The sequence below is a fragment of the Electrona antarctica genome (assembly GCF_951216825.1).
Source record: "Electrona antarctica genome assembly, chromosome: 8".
NCBI classification, from domain to species: domain Eukaryota; kingdom Metazoa; phylum Chordata; class Actinopteri; order Myctophiformes; family Myctophidae; genus Electrona; species Electrona antarctica.
In genome coordinates this window covers 45,819,716-45,844,677 of record NC_136789.1, presented here as the reverse complement: position 1 = coordinate 45,844,677, position 24,962 = coordinate 45,819,716, and the positions used below count along the sequence as shown (strand labels likewise).

Below are 24,962 nucleotides of genomic sequence, written 5' to 3'. Positions count from 1 at the left end.
GAGTCTTCTTGTGGCACCCCCGTGTAGACACTGTTTCGTTGCTCAGGGAGGCCGACGACCCGATGTAGGGTAGGGACCCTCGCCAGAGGCTGAGAGTCTTTCAAGAGACCACATCTTTCGCACCGCTGGCACCATTGCTTGATGGTCTGCCCCATACCTGGCCAATAACACCTCTGCCTGATTAATTCCGTGGTTCGCTCCGTGCCCTGCGGACCATGGTTATGGTGTCGCTGCTGGAACACCTGCTCCCTCAGGCACTCTGGAAGTAGAAGCTGGTACACCTTACCCCCTCCATCTGGCCTTCTGTACAGCAGCCCATCCTCCAGGGTGAGGCGATCCCACTGCTTCAAGAGACCCCGGGTTTCAGGAGGGAGGACCTGCTTCTCCATGCGCCCAGGCCTCCGTCGTTGCTGCCAGAAGGGAAGAAGAGCACCTATGGACCTATGGGGTTCCGTTACGGGCCTGTGCCAAGACACCTGTGGGTTGGTAGCCCCTTGGCCTCTGGCTCGCTGGAGCATTACGACACACCCTGGCGAGGTGACCTGTCCTCCGGCAACGCCAGCATATGACAGGAGCCACAAAGTGAGGCTGGAAGTGTCTAGAGGCTGGCTGGGAAGGCCTAGAGGAAGACTGTAGCGTTAGGAGGACTTGTGTAAGTTTACCCATCTGCTCTTGCTGCCGTTTTAACAGGTTTTTGATCTCTGCCATCTCCTGTTCAGCCAACAGCTGCTCTTTCAGTCTGTAGTTGGCGCACAAACTCCCTCAGTTCCAACAGTTCACTGGCCATAGTCCACACCGGGATAATCAGATGCTTCTGACATCAATGGACACAATCAGCTGGTCCCCCGTAGCACCAACTGCTGTTTTGTTAAACTAATCGAGCTATTTCAACACAAGGAAAAAAAAATTGAGCCATTTCCACCAAAAAAAAGTAAGTGAACAAATGTCTCAAGTGCCTTATTCCGTCCTGCCGACTGCGACAGATTGTAACCAAGTGTAGCAAAGGATTTACTTTTAATATAGTTATGACTACGCTACCTTGAGATAGATCAAGGAATTACATGAACAGACCAGTAAATTGGGTTGCCCAACAAGGAATTTATTAACTTTTAAGAACAGTATGGAATACAAATATTTATTAAATCAATGTCCAATTTCAAAATCAATGTCCAATTTCATAAAAACTGCAGTACAAATGCGAACGATATCTTAAAAACCCAGGTAGGGAATAATGTAGGCTACTAAATCCTAGTCACATCAATACACAGGTCAATGCTCTTAATGATAAAGAAAACCACATTTGGAGCCAATGGGGCCAACAGGCAGACAGTCGACCAGCCTTAGAGGGGAGCTAAGCTACAAGGAAAACTAGCCTTCACCCAATGACGACTAGGAGCAAACTAAACACACGCACTGAACCACACAGCATGCAGGGGAAAAAAAACAACAAGAGCGACACCGTGAAAAGAGGTGCTCGCATTCACATCACAGCCAAACCTTGGTCGTGGGCTACAGTGAAGTCCTACGTGCCGCCACCCATACGGCCAGGCGGCTAATACACCAGCATAGGCTCCCCTTGGCATCCAGATGTAACAGGTACAGTAACAGCGCTCGCCACCATGTGGGGGGGAACAAACAAAATATCAGTATAAAAGAAAACAGCTCAATGAATAGAAATGGCTCAAACAAAAACAATAAACTTAAACTAAATAAAACAAAACAGCAGTGGTGATTACTAAGGAAGTGGAGACAAACAACCATTTAGTAAAATATAGCAAAATGCATCATCTAATCAGAACACCAAATTGTTTACATATAGGTCTTCAAGTGTCTGTGTTCCTTCATATTATCCCTCTCGGCACATGGACTCGTCACACACACATGACCTAAACCTGGGTAGCAACAAATAATTAAAATGCTATATATATATATATATATATATATATATATATATATATATATATATACACACACACACACACACACACACATACATACATACACAATGCTCAAAAACAACATCATGTTACTCAACCAGTCAGGGATCAGGTAGGTCGGAAGACCCACAGCCAGGCCAGCAACACCCAGAGCCTATGTTTGGTAGACTGACTGCAGGGCCTTTAAATACTCACTCTGATTGAACAATGAGGAAATGACAGTGCAGGCATTGTATGGTGGCCCCTGAGGCTCAAACTCTGCCTGGCTACACAAGCATCACACATACTGGTAATAAGCCTATCTCACAGAATTTCCCCGCCCCCCTTAATACGCCCCCTTTCGGGGTTAGTGGTGATAGCGTGACGTCACTCCATAGACGCTACATGTTAACAGAGGTAATTTAAGAAGTCTACAACTTTTGTTTTCTCAAGGTAAGGTTTGTTCTATCTGTTCGAGCTGATTTACCATCTTGTTTGCTTCATAATAATATTGGTCTGTCACATTTTTACATTAGAAAATGTACTTAGATTCTCCAGAGAAAAAAACGTGTAAATGCTAATGTTAAAGACACCACTATTTACCGGAAGTGGGCGTGGAAAGCGGGCTGTGAGATAGGCCTATTAGGCCTATTCTTCCCAAAATTACCATCTACAAATGGGCTCAATCTTCAGCCACCCTGCTTGTCAGCTTCAGTTGAGTTGGATGTTCCCACAGTGGAAAAACATTGTAACAATCTGTAGGCAACATAGGCTATAGATATTGTTTTCTCTGCAGTTTTCTAAGCAAATTTTAGAGGGTAAAGGGAGTAGGTAGGCCTACTTCTTGGACTAACAGTAGCCTACGTGTTTAACAGCGGGCGACAGCCAGACGAATTTTCCGGAAGTGCATTTTGTCAATGGGACCCGGCAACTACTGGCGATAGAGGCGATAGCAGGCGAACAGGCGATGGTCGAAAAGTGAGTGGTGGAACGTCGGCCGAAAAGATAAAAATAATTCATCTTTTGGGCGACGTCGCCCGGCGATAGTGGGCGATATCCAATGAAATTCAAGCGACGCTCGCCGTTGGTCTCTGGGTCTCCCGCTGTTAAAACGTACTCAGTCAGAAATCAGGGAAAGGGGGTAGTGAATCCAAAAAAGTTTGAGAACCACTATATCCTAAGGGCTATATCTTGCACCACCCCTTAACCCTTATCCCTATTTTTTACTATTTTAAAAAACCTTTTAAAATAGTTCAAATAGCCGATCTACAAGCTCACAATGTCTCGATGTAGATCGGCTAGTTGAACTATTTTAAAAGGTTTTTTCGAAATAGTAAAAAATGGCAAATACGTTTAAGGATAAGGGATAAGGGTGGCGCAAGATGGAGCCCCATACCTAACCTCTGGTTCTCAAAGTAGATTTTGGGGTCCCGAGCAAAATGAACAGTTTAAACACAACCGCTGTTTTATTTTCTGTCTATTCAACAATCTACATCTAGCCAGGCCCGGCGCCACGAGGGGTCAAAGGGGGTACTTGACCCCTCAACCCGACCTCCTTGACCCCTCAAAAAATATATATTTTTTATTTTATTTTAATAATGTCATAATAAAATATAAAAGCAGAGGCAAGGAGGCAACCAGGTGCTCAGGAGGTGTGCAGGTATAATTTTTTTTTTAAATAGTAAAAAGGTGCTCCTATAAAACTACCTTTTGTGCTGGATTGGTTTTCTAGTGATATATTCACTAGCAGCACTGGTTATAACAACTCGAAACATGCTGCTACAAACAAAAACATGTATTGTACAGGCATGCAAGGAACATCTTACATGCGTCATGGCCATCTCCCATCTGGAAAGAACAGGAAGTACGACATTCCTGAGGCACAGGAATTTAACACATTCGGATCAACTGAATGTATGTGTCTGACATATGATTGTCTGCCATTGGGGGGGAGGGTGCTATTGATGCAGTGGATCAGAGCAAGTGGCAAAGTGGGCTGTGGACTATTGTGGACACGCTGAAGAATGTATTCTCTGAGCAGACTCAGTTCACTTAATGCGGTCTGCAGGTTAATATCAGATTACTGATATGTTATTGATTTCAGCTGTTACAATTCCAAACATGCAAACATGACCCACTTTAATTACTTCAGTCTATATTAGTAGCTTAATGACTATAGTACTAGCCTTTTTAATGTCCAATATTTGCATTTCAGTTCATAATCATAAAGTTAACATAACATATAAATGTATTTGAAATTAAATAAAAAATATTACTTTTCCGGATTCCAATTTAAAAATAGGTGAAAATAATTCAGGATTCCAATTAAAAAAATAGCAAAAAAGCAGATCTACAAGCTCAAAATGCATCGCACTGCGACACGTTTTGAGCTTGTAGATCAGCTACTTTTGACTATATGCATTGTGGCCCTCTGGAGTGAGTTTGAAATATAGTGGCCCTCTCCATCATCAAAGTTGCCCACCCCTGCCCTATTCAATGTTGTTTTGTAGCCTACTGTGATGTTGGCAAATGGCAATAATAGCACAGTAAAGATGATAATAATCTAATATGATGTGTGTTGTTCTTTATCTAGCCTCTTCATTTTTATCTCAAAGTGCACCTGATTGAAGCATTTTCATCGCAAATTTAAAAAAAGAATCTGGAGCTTTGGACTTTGTGAACTTGACTTGTCGATGTATTATTTTTGACAAATCATGAGAATTCTTGATAAAATATATGGGGGTCCCTGGCACAAATAGGCCTAGGCCTATATCTAATGAATTCGTTATCTAATTAGTTGTCAGTTATTTGGGAACCAGTGGTTTTCATGTTGGTGGTCCAACATCATCCAAATAAATGACAGTGGCAGTGTGGTCTCGCTTGCATTTCGGCCTGGTGGTGTTTCTCACCGTCACCGTGTGAGTACGTCTATAAATGTCTATAATGTCTATAAATGTAAATACCTACACACAGGTGTGCGTAAAATACATGGATGAGGCGCGTAGCTAAAACCAGCGGTTGCCTGACAACCTACTAGCCAATCAGAGCGCGCCCTGGCCGCCCCCTCCGGGCGGGGTAATGGGATCCAGGCTGTAGCCTACCATTCTGTATTCTGCATATTTGTGGATGACCGCTTGCTGCTCCGACGTCACGACACGACACACCGCCGGTGATGATGATGCCACAGCAGAGGGTGTAGTTTTAGTACGAGGCTCCACCACCACGGCACCGCGAAACGGCAGCCGGGAAGGAAGTGACATTATAATAGCTAAACCGGGAGGTAGAATGACATAGAGGAGAAGAGGTGCGACCCACCGCGCGGACGGAACGACCACAGAAAGAGATCCTGATAGACGCTGTTCTGGATCCCTATCGAGCTCTTCTCTCCTCTGTGGAATTTGTTGCAGCCTCAACATGCTGATAAAGGAATTGTAAGTGTCTGCTGTCGGTGTATGTGAGTGTGTGTGTGTGTGTGTGTGTGTGTGTGTGTGTGTGTGTTTTACCTGTGTGTGTGTGTGTGTGTGTGTGTGTGTGTGTGTGTGTGTGTGTGTGTGTGTGTGTGTGTGTGTGTGTGTGTGTGTGTGTGTGTCGCGCCCGCGCGTGCGTGCGTTTCTATGTGTGTGTGCGTTGCACAGCAAGCAATCCAGCGGCAGCATCACTGACATTGTGGCCACTCGCCCCATGCAGAGTGGAATTACACGAGTGCAGCCAGCAGGGTTATTGTTGTCGACATCTCTGCCCCTAAAATGACTTCTTGGCCACATAATTATTTTTCTGTCGTTTGCACATGAATTGCGGTTTGTAGGCTACATCGATATAGGCTAATGTTGTCTGATAACGATGCGTTTTGGTAGCTTATTTATGCAGTAGCAGCCTAGTATGGCTCAGCTGCAACCGGCTATATAGGCTTGGCTGTGGCTGTGCCCTTCACATTGTAACTCAAACCATGGGACACACGGGCCTTTCCGTCGAGCGAACAGTGCCACTTCTCAATGTCTGTTTTATAGATTACCAATATTTGAAGGGAATGGTGGCGATGGAGTGATCATTTATCGATAAGCAAGCGCGAACTGTTCGCCCCTGCATCCATTTCCATCCATCCTTCACTCCTTCAGCCACTGTAGCCATGTTGATGCGCAGTGAAGGTGAAACGACTGATGTAGCATTCCTGCATTTATTTTCCTCCGGTCTGGAGGAATGAATGTACAGCCAGGGAGCACACGGGCCAGGGTGGATCATGGGAGGATTTATAGCCTGCTACAAGTGAGAGAAGGATAACATACAGTACTATACAGTAGCCCCATGGCTGCCTTATCTCCATGAATGAATGGCCACACTCGAGACCGGTGCAATTTGACTATTGCTGAGCTGAGTGTTCGGTTCGGACTTACAAGGACCCGGCCTATAGTCACCCTATTAGTAGGCTAATATATATATTTTTTAAACACCCGTTTCTATTTTAAAAAGAGCTTTAGTAGACATTTCTAGACAATGATTGATGGCTGATGCTTTCTGTTTAGCCTATGCCCCAGTCATGTTTTGGATGTGTCACATTAAAAGTCAAATGTCTCGGCGACGGCCGCGGGGACCAATGCCGCTGTGGACGTGGCTCGGCCTAAAGATCAGATCAGAAGTGATTAGGGAGAGCACGGGCCTCAGCGTGAGGCTGCCTGTCTGGGAGTGGGAATTAATTAAATCGGTCACGATTAAACGCCGCTGAACTGAACCCACTTCCATGTTCCATCCTCCACGCTGACTGTTTTGTTAACACACGCGCGCGCGTGTGTTATGTGCGTGCGACGCAAACATATGCCTGCAAACATACGCACGCACGCGCACGCAGGCCTGGCTACACCTATATGTTAATGAGCAGTTATAGTTGCACACCTGGGCTATAGACTGTCACTGTACATGTGTAACAGTGTATTTTAGGCAGTGAAACTACAATATTGATCTTGTCAGTTTGTTTGGCCACAAAGATGGTCTGATAGGAACTCTATGGACCAGAGCTAACTCAACCCCAGAGTCAAAGTAGGCTACAGAGATAGCCTATACTCCTGCCATGCACTGCAAGTGAAAGTTATTGCTCTCAATGCTCTGTCAAATTTGTAGCCCTAAGTATAGGCTACTCGCAGCCTTCTTGCCTTTAACAATAGTATAGGCCTTTACTGTACAGCATACAACATTCTTTTTTAGAAACACTATAGTTAGCCTATACAAAGTAGGCTACACATTTCCTTTTTTCCTTTTTAATATTAACACATTCCTGTAGCCCATTGAAATTTCAATATTCCCAAAATAAATCAACTTAATTTAGAAATAAATGATCTTTATTCACCGTGAGTCGTGACACATTGTGAGCTTATAGATCTGCTATTTTCAGTTTTTTATATACATTGTATGCACGTGACATCATCACCATACCCGGAAGTTATGCGGGAATGGATACTGAGTGGCAAAAAACTAATTTCTGGCCTCGACATACATTCAAACTGAAAAGTCCTATCTGATTGCATTAAACGATGTCACACAACATTAAACTCACTTTGCCACTCACTTTGCCACTCAGTTTATGCATGTATACCTCCTATAGTCTACTGTGTAGGGCTTAAAGGAGACTTCACTAATGCTCATGATAAAAGTGTACCATTTATTTTCTACTTGGTCTGTGTCTCATAAGAGAGTTGTGGAAACAAGATTTCAATTTTTGATTGACAATGGCTTAGTTCCATTATAGCATGTTAACTTTTCAGGAATAGAAAGCCTGCCGTTTCTATTAGCTTGGATTCCCCATGTATGAGGTCACTGGTAGGCGGGTTTCTGAACTGTCCACAGTGCTCCTCTGAGACACAGCCGGGTAGACAAAAATGGTTAAAGTGGTTCATTCATACTGTAGCCTACTTTTTCCCTTCATACAAATGCAGTGGAGTAAAAAGTACTACCGGTATGTTTGTATTTCAAAGTACTGTAAATGTACTTTATAGAGCATTGCAGTCCCGCCCCCTGTCATGACGCCGACTGGCCCAGTAAATAATTCCCAATGCATTTTTCCCATAGACATTTCAAAACGTATTTATTTTAAGATCTGTAAGCCTCGAACAAAGCCAACTCGGATTGTGACAAAGCATGACAACAAACACAATATTTTGGGCCGAACAAATAATGACAAAGAAGAATGTCTATATGGTTAAAATGCATGGGGGAATTAATTCCTGGGCCAGTCGTCTTCATGAAAGGGGGCGGGACTGCGACGCTCTATTACTGCCCACCACTACAGATAAGCAAACAATGCCAAATATGCATGGAAGTCTTGGAAGCCTCTCATGCAGTTACATTGCCACATTTTTGACTCCATGGTATTGACCTCAGCTACTGACCTGGATCATTGCTAGTCGGTCACATTTTCCCTGCCAGAACCTTTTTATGAAGGTATGGGCAGTGTTGGAAGAAGTACTCTGATAATTTGTTTTAAGTAAAAGTAGCAATACCGCAATATACACTCAAGTCAAATTATCTGTATTAAAACATTTACTTTGAGTAAAAGTACAAATGTTTGAATATAGTTTCAAAATTTGTCAAAATCTTTCAAAAATAACAGATCTACAAACTCACAATGCTTTGTATTTGTGACATGCCCTGAGCTTGTAAGTATAAAATGGTGCTTACTTGGTTAATAGCCTATATGTTTTGTAATAAGAAGAATCAAAATCTGCAAACTGGCAACTGGGCAAAAGTAACTAAAGCTGTCAAATATTTGGAGCTGAGTCAAAAGCACAATCTGTCTCTGAGGTGCAGTGGAGTAGATGTTTGGAGTAGATGTTTCAAAGTATCAAAAATACTCAAGTAAAGTAAATCTACCTAAGAAAATACTGGATTTGTGTAAGAGAAATACATTCAGGGGCATTCGAAAATGGGGATAAATACGTCTTTTTCACAAAATTTTACGGCGATTTCTTTATTATTATTTACTATAGTCCTACTAGACCCCAGGAAATTACATCTGGCCAAAAAAGATCACAGGATCTACTGAATGTGAAGGTAGATATACTAGCCTATAGGGGGATGCCATAGGCTCAATATGTCAGTTTTATGTCAGATCTTTTGGGGCCAGATATAATTTCTTGGGGTCTAGTAGGACTATAGTAAATAATAAAAACAAATACATATTTAGGACCATGTTTGAATGCCCCCGCCCCCTGTCAAAAATAGCTAAAATCGCTAAAACGAAAGAAAGCAGCAAATGAAAAAAAAATGAACATAATTATTAATAATTATTCTTTGGCTATTAAAAAAAGCAGATATACAAGCTCATCGCATGTCACTTTGTGCCACGCTATGAGCTTGTAGATCTGCTATTTTTTTAAGGAAAAAAAGGCTAATCTTTTTATTGACATGAAAAAGTTTGAGAACCAGTACTGTTCTACTGCTACTGCAGTTTAGACACCATGAGACAGGTGAGACTATAGTCTCCATTCAAACATCAAAACAGTCCCTCAATGATGTGTCTAAATTGTCTTGCGCAAATTAATTATTGATTGAAATGTTATTAATTTAGTATTGCAACTGTTAATTACTAGAACCTTGCACACCTATGGCACAGTGAATATTGTGTGTCCGAGTGAGACACACACACACAAAGTGTACATTTTGAACGAAGGCAGACAGCGACGTGTCTTTGCCTACTGACCGTGTTTTGTCCATGCTGAGCAGGTTGTGTGGGCGCTCGTGATGTGTCTTTGGCCACTGACTGTGTTTTGTCTGTGCTGGGTACCTTTCCCTTGTTCGATGCGTGCGATACAGAAAAGGTCTCTTTCACACTTTTACTTTCAACACAGAGTGACAGACTGCTGCTTGTAGGAAAGGCTCGCTGGCCAGTAGTCGCAGACGCAACAACGCTGGGTTGAAGACTCGTAGAGGTAACTTCAGTGGTGTATCACGGCCAGAAAGCACAGGCGTGAACAGAACTTCCGCATACTCATACGCATACGACACATGGTCGATGACTTGCCCACCTGCCGCACAAAGTTGTGCTCTCCACGGGCACAAATGTGTGGGCTTGGAATTCTCTCAATTGCAATAATAGATTTCAGAGCAAGTAAAGAGGAGAAGATGAGAATGCAGAACAGATGAGAAAGGCAGGAGAGGAGAGAGGGGTGTTTGTTTTCTGAAGGAACACTGAGACATTTGATCTTCCGGTTAAGACCTTTAGACCAAGGAGATCTTTGGCGTGCGCACGCACGCACGCACGCACGCACGCACGCACGCACACAGAGAGAGAAGAAATATCAAGGTGACCCTAGACTTTGTTTTACTCAGACCTTCATTATACCACATTTATTCTGTTTTTAAGTTTCACCCAACATTGATCTACACATGGGACTTGCACCTAATTTAGGAGATATAGCCTACCTACTGTAGTGCTTGTTTATGAGGCTGACAAGTACTGTAACCTTGCAACACGTCATTATACAGTAGTAAGTAAAATGTGACAATAGTAATAAACCTACTGTAAGTAATTGAAACAAATCTGTCTGTGGATATGCTCAACAGTATATTTAACTGTTGCACTTGCTTGCAGCATCTGTTATCCCACCCCCTTTGACTGGTTGAGGATTATGAGTTTTGGCATTATGTACAGCGTGAAAAAAACAATCACACATGCTTGCTATTTATTTATTTATTTGACAGGGACAATGCTCATTAATCAACATAGTTTTCACATCCATGTAAATGGGCCAGAGTTAGCCATAAGCTAATTTACATCTGTAGTCCCTGAGCAGGCTCTTAAAGTACAATAGACATGCACACAATAAAGAGAGATATTGCAAGGTGCAAAACTTGCTTCTGCTGTTTCTGAGACTTGTATGATATGAAACAGAAATGATATGTGGAAATTCTGTCCAAAGACTTTCTCCTGGAAGAAGGTTGAGCCAAAGGGAAAAGCCCTGAGTATGTTGATGTTGAGGAGCTGTTGAATGGTGGGAGAGTGTATCATCGTCTTTGGAGGATACAAAGAAAACTGAAAACCCAGTGATGAGTGATGACCTGTACATCTTAGACTTAAGTCCTAGTTTGAAGATGTTATGCAAGCAGTTATTCAGTATGGTCTATCTCTGGAGCAGTCAGATCTCTAGAGGCTAAAAAAGTGTCCAAAATGCTTACCCGAATTCAGAAATGACTAAAAGATGAGCCCACATTTTGTGACAACCCCTAGTTCTCAGCATGAGCTGAGCTGTGTGGTTCACTGTAACTATGCACGTACAGTAGCAGCGTGAGCTGAGCGGTGATTGGTCTAGCAGGGTGAGCTGTGTTGTCTGGCCCACTGTCTGTATTCATGTGTAGATCATGGATTTTGATATAGTGTGAGAAATAAGATCACGGTTTCACGATTATCACGATTATTAGGAGTAAATGTATTCCACAACACTATGGATGTGTCACATGAGCCTTTTTAAGTTTAATTATATTTTCTCCACAAAATTTCTGAGGACACGAAGCCCACAAACGTTGGCCAAAGGGTGGAGCTATAGCACTCAGTTGAAACGGCAAACTTTGAACGGGCATAGCTCATGAAGTTTGACCGTCGTCAATAAAACTTCGATACTCATACCGGTATGCGTCTCCTGCGTCAACTTTCGTGTTCTGACATTTCACCTCTGACCTTTAGATCACCCGCCATTTTGAATTATATGAAAAACGAATCGATCTCCTGGGATCTAAGTTGATCTGGTTTTTGTTTTTAAGTTTAAAAATAAAGGTTTAATGAGCCAATAAAAATTGCAGTTTTATGAAAATTCTTCTTCTGCCCCTAATACATGCAGCGTCATTTGTTTATGAAACTTTACAGTATGGTAGAGGGTCATGCCGCCCTCAAATTTTCCGCCATTTTGAGCATTTTGAAAAATGCTTAAACCTGATTTTCTGCCTGGATTTTTCAGTAATTTGTGTGAAGTTTGTACGTGAAAATTTGTACAAAACATATAGCTGCAAGCAGCAATAACAGGCACTTTGAACAGGCATAACTCATGCCTCGTCTATCTGTCTGTTTGGGGTACAAACAGCTGCAATACCGCTGGGTGTTGAGCACCCTAAAAGGGCTTATTGCTTGGTCCTGTCTTATCGCTGCTTGCAGCTATATGTTTTTCTTTCTTTCTGTCTTACTCTCTTAAAATCATGATTTCTCTTTGATTTATGCTGTGATAGGCGTAACATCATGTGCTGAGCTGTGATGAGCCTGTAGATCTGTTTTTTCCGCGATTAAAAAAAAATGTTTGAAAACATTTGAACATTTTTCAACATGGAAACGATTCTGACGGTTAATTGTGATTATTTTGATTATATTCGATTGCGATTAGGTGATTTATGTAATAATTGTTACATGCCTAAGCATCATGTGCTGAGCTGTGACTGGCGTAGGCGTAGCATCGTGTGCTGATCTGTGTGGTTCGCTTTATGCACATTAGCAGCATGAGTTGAGCTGTGATTGGCATAGTAGTATGAGTTGTGCTGTGTGGTATAATGTAGCTGAGAGGTGTGGTTTGCTGTATCAATGACATGAAGAAGATCTGGTGCTCCAGCATGGCGAAAAGGGTTAAAAAAATCACCCCTTTTGCTCGCCACGTGGAATCTGTCCTGCTCTGCGGCTGATGATCAAAATGAATCAGCTGGCTGTGGGTCATGCTGGGTCAGGCTGTGGGTCATGCACCTCAAGAGGTCCCGTAATGGCTGCTAACCCTACATGTTGCAGGTGGCACTTGGCATCTCCTGGTGGGTACAAGTGAACATCATCATCCTTTAAGATAGCAGCATGCAGGTGACAGGTCATTGCCGGAGGTCACTGCCAGCTTCCTGCAGGAGATCTATCTTGGCCCATCAAGTACTCCTGTGGGCAGCAACTCAGAGCAAGAAGAGTTGCGGCAGGCAGAAGACCTCATATGTCAGGGTACTGAAAAAAGACACCAGATCGGAGAGATCCAGTGAGTAGTAGTACTTTGAAAGTCTGACTGAGGCCGACCAAGTATTATTAGTAGCAAGGTGCGAATAGTAATTGTGTTACTGTTTATTGCGACTGCAGGTCGCATTTACTATAAAAACATGCATTACTATAAAAACGCCTCCATATATGGTAATGCCTCGTCGTGACATCACAAACGGGGTGCGTTCGGAAAACTCACAGTTGCACACCGGGAGTGCACTCGCCTATTAGTTTGTATTGGCAGTGTGGCCAAGCCTATATCGAACACACCGAGTGCCACACTCCTCCCGACTGATATAATAGGGGCGCGTAGTTGAAAGCCTAAGCCCCCAAAAAACAGCTCGGATAAAAATGCCTTTTAACGCAGAATGCAGTAAAGCTAATCGCTGTCCCAGCACATTTCTAACACCCGTGGCCCACGTGGTGAGTACTTTATATTTGAAATCTGAATGTTTATGTACACGTTTGCTCTGTAAATGTAGCGATGGCGTAAAACAGGCTGCAGTTGCGCCATGACGCTTGTGAATTACGAGCGTCATGTGAACCATGGCTAAGAAATTATGTGTCATCTTCCCAAAGAGTATGAGCTCTGGTACCCAAATAATGACTCAAAGAACCAGTTTAAGGGGGGATGCCTCGAAGACCATATGTAGTGGTTTTAGTCACTTACGAATAGTAATTGTGTTACTATTTATTGCGACTGCAGGTCGCATTTACTATAAAAATGTGCATTACTATAAAAACGCCTCCATATATGGTAATGCCTCGTCGTGACATCACGTGACATCATCAGGGATGGAGATCCCTGATGTCATCAATATTAAGCCCATATATGGGAATGCCCATATATGGAGATCCCTGATGTCATCAATATTAGCCAGAAATTCTACATCTGATCTCAAACCTCAAACCATATATGGAGCTGACCTGTTCTGACATTCCATGTTGATTTGACCTCATCAAACCCTGTACACTCAAGACATGCTCCATATAGAATTCATTCCATATGTTGATCTGACCCCCCATGCCAAAGCGCCAGCGTTCGCCCAGCAGTCTGCCGTCACCGTGCACGGATACGTGCACGCGCCCTTGCCCGACGTCGCTTCCACACCCAAGACATCAGCCCCTGTCTTGAGTGTGGTGTCTTGAGTCCTGTGTCCTATGGGCTGTGTCCTGTATCCTGTGTCTTGCTTGGGTCCTGTAGGATTTGAGATCGTTGAAGATACCGTGTGCGTTGGTTGAAAGCCGAGAGGTTTCTTTTATGCTTTTAATTCTGCTGTCAGAGTGTTGTGTCATTATCCCCATATAAGGAGATCCAGAAACTGTCAGAGTGATTGTCGTTATTCCCACCTGATGATCCAAATGATGATGTCAGTGTTGATCCTCATATATGGAGATCCAGATACTGTCAGAGTGATGTGTCATTATCCCCATATAAGGAGATCCAGATACTGTCAGAGTGATGTGTCGTTATTCCCACCTGATGATCCAAATGATGATGTCATTGTTGAGGACGCAAATTCTCATTGGCCAGAATGAGATGATGTATCGATCAATCAAAACACCTTGCTGCTTAGTGTCAAAATTTCAGACATGCAGCCAACTTCCTTCAGACATCTTTCTGCAATAGTGTCAAACCCAAATGTGTGAGAATTGTTGGGAGGGGGGCTGTGTAGGAGTCAGGTCTAATGGAACAGTGGGTATTGATTGAAAAAGCATATTTTTAAGTAACCTCCTCTTGCTTTTTTCTTTTTCAGTCGAGTGATCCTGCCCATATCTGTGGAGGAGGTAAGCCACATTTTTGCGTGTCTGTATGTGTGTCTGTGTGTGTTTTGGGGAATAGCATTTGTTCTAATGTCGAACATCCCTGCTGCAGTAGCTACACCCAAGGTGCATGCAGTGATTGCACTCTGAATTTTGTTTCTGGCAAATGACACGCCGTACTACTGTGAATCAATTAGGCTTTGTCAGTAATGTTGTCCAGCAGTGCACTACGGTATGTGTAAAGTTAAGATTATGTGATTATGTGATTATGTGATTCAAGATTCAAAAGGGTTTATTTGTCACTCATAGGCTAGATGAGAATGGGCCAGTTGTTGGTGCTGCTGCGAACCCAGTTAATTTCAGTTAATTAAAGAGTCATATTTTAGAACAATGCATATTTTTTGTACATGACCAATGTTTTTATTTTATGTGTATACTATTTTTACATCTGGAGCACTCTATCACTTTCATTTAATTTTCACAACATTATCCAACTAATGAAGTATTATATTACATTTAATTTTAAATGTATCATTGCTCACTTCCTACTATTTTTTATTTTTATTGTATTCACAACTTATATTTGATTGCTGTAATGTTTAGCTGTTTATATTGCACAAATATGCTGATAGATGACCTGTATATAGAAATGAAACAGTTGATCAACTGTAAAACCAAGCATTATTTATTTTCCGACATTAGTGGCATTTAACCTTAATAGAGAAAAGTAAACAAACTACACCTACTTATCTGTCTCCATGCAACACTTTCTCAGATATTCATACGTTTTTAGATTTGTGTTGTCACAACTAACTTCATGTCCTCTTTCACTACATCCATAAATCTTCTTTTTGGTCTTTCTCTCCTGCCTGGCAGTTCCAACCTCAAAATCCTTCTACCGATATACTCACTATCCCTTCTCTGTATGTGTCCAAACCATCTCAGTCTGGCCTCTCTGGCTTCATCTCCAAAACATCTGACATTTGCTGTCCCTCTGATGTACTTGTTCCTGATCCTATCCATCCTTATTACTCCCAGAGAGAACCTCAACATTTTAGTCTCTGCTACCTCCAGCTCTGATTCCTGTCTTTTCCTCAGTGCGACTGTCTCTAAACCATACAATATAGCTGGTATCACCACCATCTTGTACACCTTCCCTTTCATTCTGATACTTTCCTATCACACATCACACCTGACACTTTTCTCCACCCATTCCAACCTGCTTGCACTTGTTTCTTCACCTCTTTTCCACACTCTCCATTGCTCTGAAATGTTGACCCTAAGTACTTACGGTAAAGTCCCCCACCTTTCCAAACTAGGTTAAAGCCATTAATTAAGCTCTACACCGCACGCACTGAACTTGGAACCAGTCACAGTCTCTCTCTGTCACAGTCCTTGCCTGTGTTCAGCGTTTTGTTGAAGCTGATGAACAAGAGCAAGTTTGCTCTTTTGGCTCTCATTAAACTTTTATCACGTGTAATAACGAGTCTAGTTGCCTGTGTGTCTGGGGCTAAGGCCCATCCTCTTGTAAAACAGAGAACAGAGGATTTGTAACAGAGGTGTAAGTGTGTGCAAGTCCCACACGTCATTCTGATGGGCAGTCTGATGGGCAGTCAGTTGACCAATTGGGCGGGCTACTTAAGCTCACTAGACTGCATGCTCTTCCTGCCTTCCTCTGCATATGGTTCCTGGTTGTTATGTGATGTTTGCTCCCACCACCACCCCAGCACCACCGGTGGGCTCTGTTATTTATGTTCCCCATGGGGTTTTTGAGTGGTGCAAACCACTCCAACAACTGGCTTTGTTAGTACCCGTGTGTGTGTGTTTGTGTACCTGTCCAATGAGCATGGTTACTATGGTCACTGACATTACGTCAGACCACAGCTGATCAGGCTATATAAGACCTTGCACCACTCAGTTCACACGGGTGTGATTTTTATTGTATATCTGTATTCTCATTCTATAATAAATATTGGTTAAATCTATTCGTGAGTTGTCTGACTGAACTATAATAACTCTCCACAATCCTAATCCGTGGAGAGTGGAGACCCTTGATCCACAGCCTGGGCGTCCACAATCTCCACTTAGAAGCTTGTTCACCTCTGATCAAAGTTAGTAGCCCTTGCATGGAACTAGTTGTGACAGTGCATTCCTTTAAATCCTGGCATGCTCTTTTTATCGTTATCTAATCACTCATCATGTACGTACATGATGGTTTTGACTCTTATCTTTCTGTTTCCATTGTTCCATTGTCATGCATGACATCCCAACTATGCAAGGTCTAAGACTCTAGGACTGTGGTAACCAACCTTTTCAAGCCCAAGAGCCCATTTTATTCCCAATTGTAAGCCATGATCTACCACTAAAATGTTTTTAAAAAAACTAGTTTTTTGCGATTTCCGACACACATCCAGAGACTTAGTTTAAGAATAAATATTGATAGCTATATAATGAATGCCTAAATATTAAGACAAATGTATTAGAAATATACATATTATTATTATTTATTATTATGATCTTGTTGAGTTTTTTTTAATAAAACAAAATGCAAAGGACATGACATTAATTGCTTATATAGCACAATATTTAGTTTCTCAGTTCGATGAATATTCACATTTACAGATGTTCAAATGACAAATGCATACATGACCATCATTTGAACAGTTATGGTGACTGATACAATACTCTCAGGGTCAACCCACCTTTAATGAGACTGCTGTGACTGCAAGCGTTTTGAAAGCTGGTTCATAGTTAGTGATTGCCAGTCTGAGGCTGTCATTAAGATGTGAGTCAGTCATACGAGTTCTAAACTTGGATTTTATTTTTTTCATTTGTAAAAAGGCAATTTCACATAAGTAAGTGGAGCCAAAGTAGGCATGCAGATTGAGTGCACAAGACACAAACTTGTGAACAATTTTTGTTCACAAGTGAACAAAAAAGTCCTGGTTTCTAGCTCGGCCCTCCAGTGGATAGTCAGTTACTAGTTCAGAAATCTCCATTTCATCCGAAGTTAATGCAAACACAAATCCTGAATGAACGCCAAGCATCGCTGTGGGCGAGAAAGTCCTCTTTGGTGGTAAAAACATGGAAAAACATTCGGACAAACACAATTAGCTGGGCAGTGTCCGTGACATCAGTGGACTCGTCAAACTGAAGTGAAAAGTATTCACATTTTGAAGTCTTTGAATACGTTTGCATCAATGCTTTAAACTCCTCCTTGTTTTTATGGTTAGAAAACAAGCAGTTCGCTGTGACATTCAGCAATTCTTTAACCATGTCCCCGTCCGTAAATGGTTTCTTGCGCTGAGCCAAAAGCCCAAAACATGGCTAAGTCGGAAGGATGCATGCTCCCATTCCTGGTGGAAATGATTATTGATTATGATTTTTTTCCCCCGCCAGACCCTCCATAGTCAGAGTGGAGTGCAGTCACTGCTTGCCTGTGTAGGTATAGTAGTGAGTGAGAGGCTGTTTAGCTCTGTGGGTTTAAATACTGTTCTGTTCTGATATGCATGACTACTATTATGCACAAGTTGTGCATCACAACACGGGGGTTACCGGAGATAGCTGTCAGTCAAACAATAGAACAAACAAACTCCGCAGTTGATGGCCCAACACATGTCTGGGGCCATCACTGCGAGCTATTCTAAATACACGTTCTGTGTATTGGTAGTGATGGACTGGCTGCCTGTCAGTCTGACACCCACTCACTCCGGGATCTACTTGAATGGCTTGTGCGAGCTACTGGTAGCTCGCGAACCCCTGGTTGGTTACCCCTGCTCTAGGATGTCTCATCAAGATGTCACCAACTATCCAAGCTACCGTAACAAACCAAATAGCTTCGGTTTGATAAGGTAGAACTGGTAGAACCTAGAATTTGTTTTTGGGAGCTCAGTCGGCCCCACCCTGCCCGGCCCTTCTGGCAAATGCCAGAATTGCCAGACCATCCAATCCGTGCCTGCATAGGGCCACCTGACTCCTAGAACCGACACTGGCCACAGATAAATAAGCAGGTAGCCTATTCCCAGGCGGCACAGTGGATAAAGGTTTGGGTGTGTTTGTGTATCTGTACAGGGTGGTGCCTTGTGTGATCGGGCAGCACCTGCTCTTTTACAGTAACTAAGTGTGTGTGTGTGTGTGTGTGTGTGTGTGTGTGTGTGTGTGTGTGTGTGTGTGTGTGTGTGTGTGTGTGTGTGTGTGTGTGTGTGTGTGTGTGTGTGTGTGTGTGTGTGTGTGTGTGTGTGTGTGTGTGTGTGTGTGTGTGTGTGCTGTCGTGTCCTACTGGCTTACCTGCCATAGAGCCTTCATCTTACTCCTCCCACCCAACACTCCCCGCTGACAGCCTGACAGGTGCTGCCCCAGCCCAGGTGCTGCCCCAGCCCGCTGACAGGTGCTGCCCCAGCCCAGGTGCTGCCCCAGCCCAGGTGCTGCCCCAGCCCAGGTGCTGCCCCAGCCCAGGTGCTGCCCCAGCCCGTTGCCCGTACTACGAGTACGTGGCTTCTCTCCCACAGAAACATTCCAATTATGTTAGTATAGTGTAGACGGTAGACGCTGGACAAAGCAAGCCGGATACAGACCGTGGGCACTGCACCACCTGAGCGCCAAACTGGCTCATGTTTATGCTCTTACACACATTTGACACTGGGGAACTGGAACCGCCCATTACAACCACACACATCTGCTGTCTGACACTGAGCAGTACTGCAGGTTTGACCACTTTCAACCTGGCATCCCTATTTTGGGCACATCATTGTATAGGCTTTACGGTGCTGCGTTGCTGCTCGCCTATTGGGCCATGGCTCTTTAGCCGACTGGTAACCTACGTGTTATAGGATTTATATAGGTCCCGGGTTCGCCTCCCTGCCGAGGCTACAACATAGGCAAAACGTTTTAAAAGATTTCAAACAAAATCGTTCCAAAATTGCCTAAAACTACAAGCTCAATGAATCACTATGTGAAGCAGTGTGAGATTGCAGTTTGGCTATTTTCACTATTTTTGAGTAGTTACGTGCCTTGCTCATGGCACATGACATATTATTATGTGTGTGTGTGTGTGTGTGTGTGTGTGTGTGTGTGTGTGTGTGTGTGTGTGTGTGTGTGTGTGTGTGTGTGTGTGTGTGTGTGTGTGTGTGTGTGTGCGCGCGCGCGCGCGCGCGCGCGCGCGTGCGTGCGAGCGAGCGATTTGGCAACGGTTTCCTGTTGAAAGGGAACAAGCTGAATTGAATATGTTGTTTTGATGTTTGTAAAAATGCAAATAACATCTAAAAGGTACTGTTTTGTTCTTTATACCTTGGTATTGTGGAATAAATTAACACATTTTCAATGCCACAATTATTGTTACCCATGGGAGCTCCAAGAGCTGTAGTTTATTCAGGAGGTGGCCATCACACTGTAACTGAATCCATTGTGTGAGTAAAACAAAACATAATGATTTAATCACAGTCACAGTCACCTTTTCTCTCCAAGGCGCAAAAATAACCTTTTAAAAGGCTGTGAAACATGATGAGGTGAAAGTGTCAATTCGTTAATCATTAATCGTTAAGCAGAAAAGCCGCACACACAAGTTGATTGTATCTGTCAATTATCCTCACATTGTTTCAATCAATTTTCTACGATTCTCCCACCACCACAAAGGCTGTGAAAATAGCTGACCTACAAGATCACAATGCATCCCACCATGTATAATAAAATAATAATAACAACAATAATAATAACTAGAAAAGAATCGCTGCAAGCAGCGATAAGGCAGGACCAAGCAGGAAGGCAATAAGCAATAAGAATAATATGCACAATAAGAAATAGAAACATGGAAGAGTGAACTTGTGAAAAAAAAGACCATGTAATTGTGACAGGGTCAGTTTTAATTGTGTGTGTGTGCGGGGGGGGGGGGGGGGGGCAGCATTCTTGAAGACTCATACTCATGACTCAAGACTCATGTTGTATTGTTAACAGCAAAATCATTCAAGAAGGCAATAAGCAAATCTACTTTGAGTACCAACGCATAAGTACTCAAACACATCTACATGTGTAACACCATAATAATAAAGGAACCGTTTTAGACATAGATTTCGAACAACTATTATATTTTGTTAGTTAGTTAGTTAGTTAGTTAGTTTTAGTTTATTTTAGTCATGAGCCATATTCAATTATGACAAACCAATATGACAATAGGGCATTCCATACAATAAAAACGAAAACAAAGCATCACATATAAGTTGACCAGGGCAAAGTAATGAGTACAAGTTATAAAACTGAGAAAAGCTACTCATGGAAGTATAGGTGCCCTTGAGTTTACAATATGTCCAATGTAGCCTGCAATACACCTTTCCTTTACAAACCCCCTTGAGAACTAATAGCATCTCAAATAGCACCCAAGGACTTCCCAATCCAAAATATAATTACCTAGTAATTCATTTCCAAAGAGAGGTGAGGGGGCAGGTTGGAAGGCAAGAGCAATCTGACAGGCAGAGAAACAAGTAGGCACGTTCCCATGAAACTGTTACGTTTGTGCTCATTTCACACACACTGCGCACACTGTGCACTGCCAGAGTTCAAATGTGTTTCATTTATTTTAGCACCACTAAAATTTAAATGAGGAGCGCAGTTCAACAAAGCAAAGACACTGCCGTAGTGTCCTGTCCTGTACGTGTTAAAAGACCTTAATGCTTTGTTGTTGTTTTTTGTTGTATTTATGAGTGAGAAATGAGTAGAACTGACAACTAGTGGTCAAGATTTGATATTATGCTATATTTGATGTCAGTTGATATTGAGTTGCGGAAGGTAGGCTCTACCTAAAATCTGTATGTGCGTGTGCGTGTGTGTGTGTGTGTGTGTGTGTGTGTGTGTGTGTGTGTGTGTGTGTGTGTGTGTGTGTGTGTGTGTGTGTGTGTGTGTGTGTGTGTGTGTGTGTGTGTGTGTGTGTGTGTGTGTGCGTACACATTCTCTGCCTGTGTAAATATAGCAGAACTCTGGTATTCCACGAAGGATTAGAGATGATTAATGAATGAAAGCGTCCATTGTGCTGTGACAGTACGTTCACACAGTGAAGGAGAAACAGAGGGATGTGGGGGGGATGGGGGAGGGGGGTTGGTTTGGCGGTGAAGGGAATTAAAACAAGAGGAGGGTCCTCATCGAAAGCCTACAGTAGGTTGTGAGGACTTTATTTGAGACGAGGGAGTTTGAGTGTGTGAGTGTGTGAGTGTGTGAGTGTGTGCGTGTGCGTGTGTGTGCGCGCGTGTGTGTGTGTGTGTGTGTGTGTGTGTGTGTGTGTGTGTGTGTGTGTGTGTGTGTGTTGGGGGGGGGATTACATGCAGCACAAGATGAGGAGAAGAGAAGGTAAAGTGAAGGGATCTGAACAAGTAACAGATCTATAATCCTTTGCTCGAAGAGCTCGTAATCGCTTGGAGTTAAAACGTGATAAGCTGATCAAATTCACAAAAGGGAAAAATGAAAACAAGGCATTGTCATTCGTGTGTGTGTGTGTGTGTGTGTGTGTGTGTGTGTGTGTGTGTGTGCGTGCGTGCGCAAGCGTGTGTGTGTGTGATTGCTAACTTCCTCAACAAGATAACACGTCGTATTCAGAAAGATTGAGGGGAAAATGTTTTAAATTCCACTAAAACAAAAACAGATTTGTTAAGAGATTTGGCTAACTTACCTGAACAATTGACATTTCATTCTCATTTAGTTCAGAAATCAATCTTTTCTGCAGCGACTAGGCTGTTTTTTGTCTTGAGAATCCACACTTTAACGGTACTGTAACTCTTCACTATATGTCCACTGTATAGTGTAGTGTCTGCAGTCCACACAGTATACAGTCTTTGAACCACTTTATACTGTCTTCAGTCCATATATGACATGTCTCTGCAGTACACTGTATAAAGTGTCTTCAGTCCATGTCTTCAGTACACTGAATATAGTGTCTTCAGTCCATGTCTTCAGTACACTGAATAAAGTGTCTTCAGTCCATGTCTTCAGTACACTGAATAAAGTGTCTTCAGTCCATGTCTTCAGTCCACTGTATAAAGTGTCTTCAGTCCATGTCTTCAGTCCACTGTATAAAGTGTCTTCAGTCCACTGTATAAAGTGTCTTCAGTCCATTGTATAAAGTGTATTCAATTTCAGTCCACTGTATAAAGTGTTTTGAGTCCACTGTATGAAGTGTCTTCAGTCCATCATATAAAGTGTATTCAATTTCAGTCCACTGTATACAGTGTCTTCAGTCCACTGTCTTCAGTCCACTGTATAAAGTGTCTTCAGTCCATTGTCTTCAGTCCACTGTATAAAGTGTATTCAGTCCACTGTATAAAGTGTCTTCAGTACACTGTATAAAGTGTCTTCAGTCCATTGTCTTCAGTCCACTGTATGAAGTGTATTCAGTCCACTGTATAAAGTGTCTTCAGTACACTGTATAAAGTGTCTTCAGTCCATTGTCTTCAGTCCACTGTATGAAGTGTATTCAGTCCACTGTCTTCAGTCTACTGTATAAAATGTATATAGTCCACTGTAATACAGTGTCTTCAGTCCACTATATAAAGTGTATTCAGTCCACTGTATAAAGTGTCTTCAGTACACTGTATAAAGTGTCTTCAGTCCATTGTCTTCAGTCCACTGTATGAAGTGTATTCAGTCCACTGTCTTCAGTCCACTGTATAAAATGTATATAGTCCACTGTAATACAGTGTCTTCAGTCCACTATATAAAGTGTATTCAGTCCACTGTATAAAGTGTCTTCAGTACACTGTATAAAGTGTCTTCAGTCCATTGTCTTCAGTCCACTGTATGAAGTGTATTCAGTCCACTGTCTTCAGTCTACTGTATAAAATGTATATAGTCCACTGTAATACAGTGTCTTCAGTCCACTATATAAAGTGTGTTCAGTCCACTGTACAAAGTAAAGTGTCTCCACTCTTCAGTCCACTGTATATGGTCTTCCGTTCTGTCTGTCATGTCTAAGTACAAACAGAAGTGATGATGACTGCATAGCTTACAGATGTTCTTACTGTATGCCTCCAGTTCCCTGTCATATCCTCTGCTCTCTTGTACTATGTCTGTTTTTCCTCTCTGACTCTCAGTACCAAGTCGGCCAGTTGTACTCTGTGGCTGAGGCCAGCAAGAACGAGACGGGGGGCGGAGAAGGAGTGGAGGTACTGAAGAATGAGCCGTACGAGAAGGATGGGGAGAAGGGACAGTACACACACAAAATCTACCACCTGCAGAGGTACAGTAAGCACACAGTCAAATCCTTAAGTGTGGAAAAATGTATATGCGTGAAATATGCTTTTGCATGTATGCATGCAATTATTATTCATGAATAATAAAATAGAAGATAGATAGTATGCAATGAATCCCCTTTCTTTATGATGTATGATTATCTCCGCCAGGAAATCGTGTGTGTACATGTGTGACTGTGTGTGTGTGTGTGTGTGTGTGTGTGTGTGTGTGTGTGTGTGTGTGTGTGTGTGTGTGTGTGTGTGTGTGTGTGTGTGTGTGTGTGTGTGTGTGTGTGTACGAGATGGCGATACACAAGAAATTTGGAGAGTTTTTACTACCACAAATCAATGTGGTCAAACAAATTCAATGCACATGCATTTGAGGGACATGCTTAAAAGACACTTTTTTCACGTTTTTTCTTCTTTTTTGTGATATTTTTGGGGCTTTTGCCTTTATTGATTATTGATTGCGTGCGTGCGTGCGTGCGTGCGTGCGTGCGTGCGTGCGTGCGTGCGTGCATGCGTGTCTGTCTTTCTGTAGCTAATCGTGTATATACCACTAGCCGATCAGTCACAGTTATTGTTCATGAAGATAGCATGCCAAGGACCTTTAGCATAACATATATAAGCGTCCCACTACCAACTAGCTAAATACAATTCCCTCTGGATAGTAGTAATAGTATTAATAGTAGGTCTCTAATAGTACTATTATTAGTGCATGCTTACCTGACAAATGAACTTCATTCAGTAACAAAATAGTGGTGTAGCTTAAGACAGTGGTTCCCAAACACAGACCCCCATTTGAAATCATATGCCAAGGACCCCCATAAGAGAAGACTTTAACGGCTCTAACAGTGATTTTCAAGCATTTTCATTTCAAGGGCCCCCGGTAAGGCTATCTAACGTTGAAGATGCCACTACCTACTGGCGAAATGTGGAATTGCAGCACTTTCATGGAGGTGGACGGACGTTCATGACGTCACGTGCGTAAGCCCGGACCTCAAGCTAGGCTAAACTTCCGCTCGCTCGAGCCATTGAGTTATAATTATACTTCCGGCAGTCTTCCGGGTGCTTCGAAACGCCACTGAGCAACTTCCACTG

At 42.6% G+C, this 24,962-nt stretch overlaps 1 protein-coding gene across 1 annotated transcript in view; it reads left to right on the top strand.

The window, feature by feature from the left end:
* Positions 1-5,101: 5,101 nt before the first annotated feature.
* pitpnab (phosphatidylinositol transfer protein, alpha b) overlaps positions 5,102-24,962 on the top strand; it is a 29,619-nt gene continuing 9,758 nt past the window's right edge. Inside the window, exons 1-3 of the mRNA XM_079507534.1 lie at positions 5,102-5,347; positions 14,649-14,679; positions 23,724-23,869. Of these exons, the coding sequence (XP_079363660.1) occupies positions 5,331-5,347; positions 14,649-14,679; positions 23,724-23,869 (194 nt within the window). The 5' untranslated portion in view covers positions 5,102-5,330. The remainder of the gene's footprint in view (positions 5,348-14,648; positions 14,680-23,723; positions 23,870-24,962) is intronic.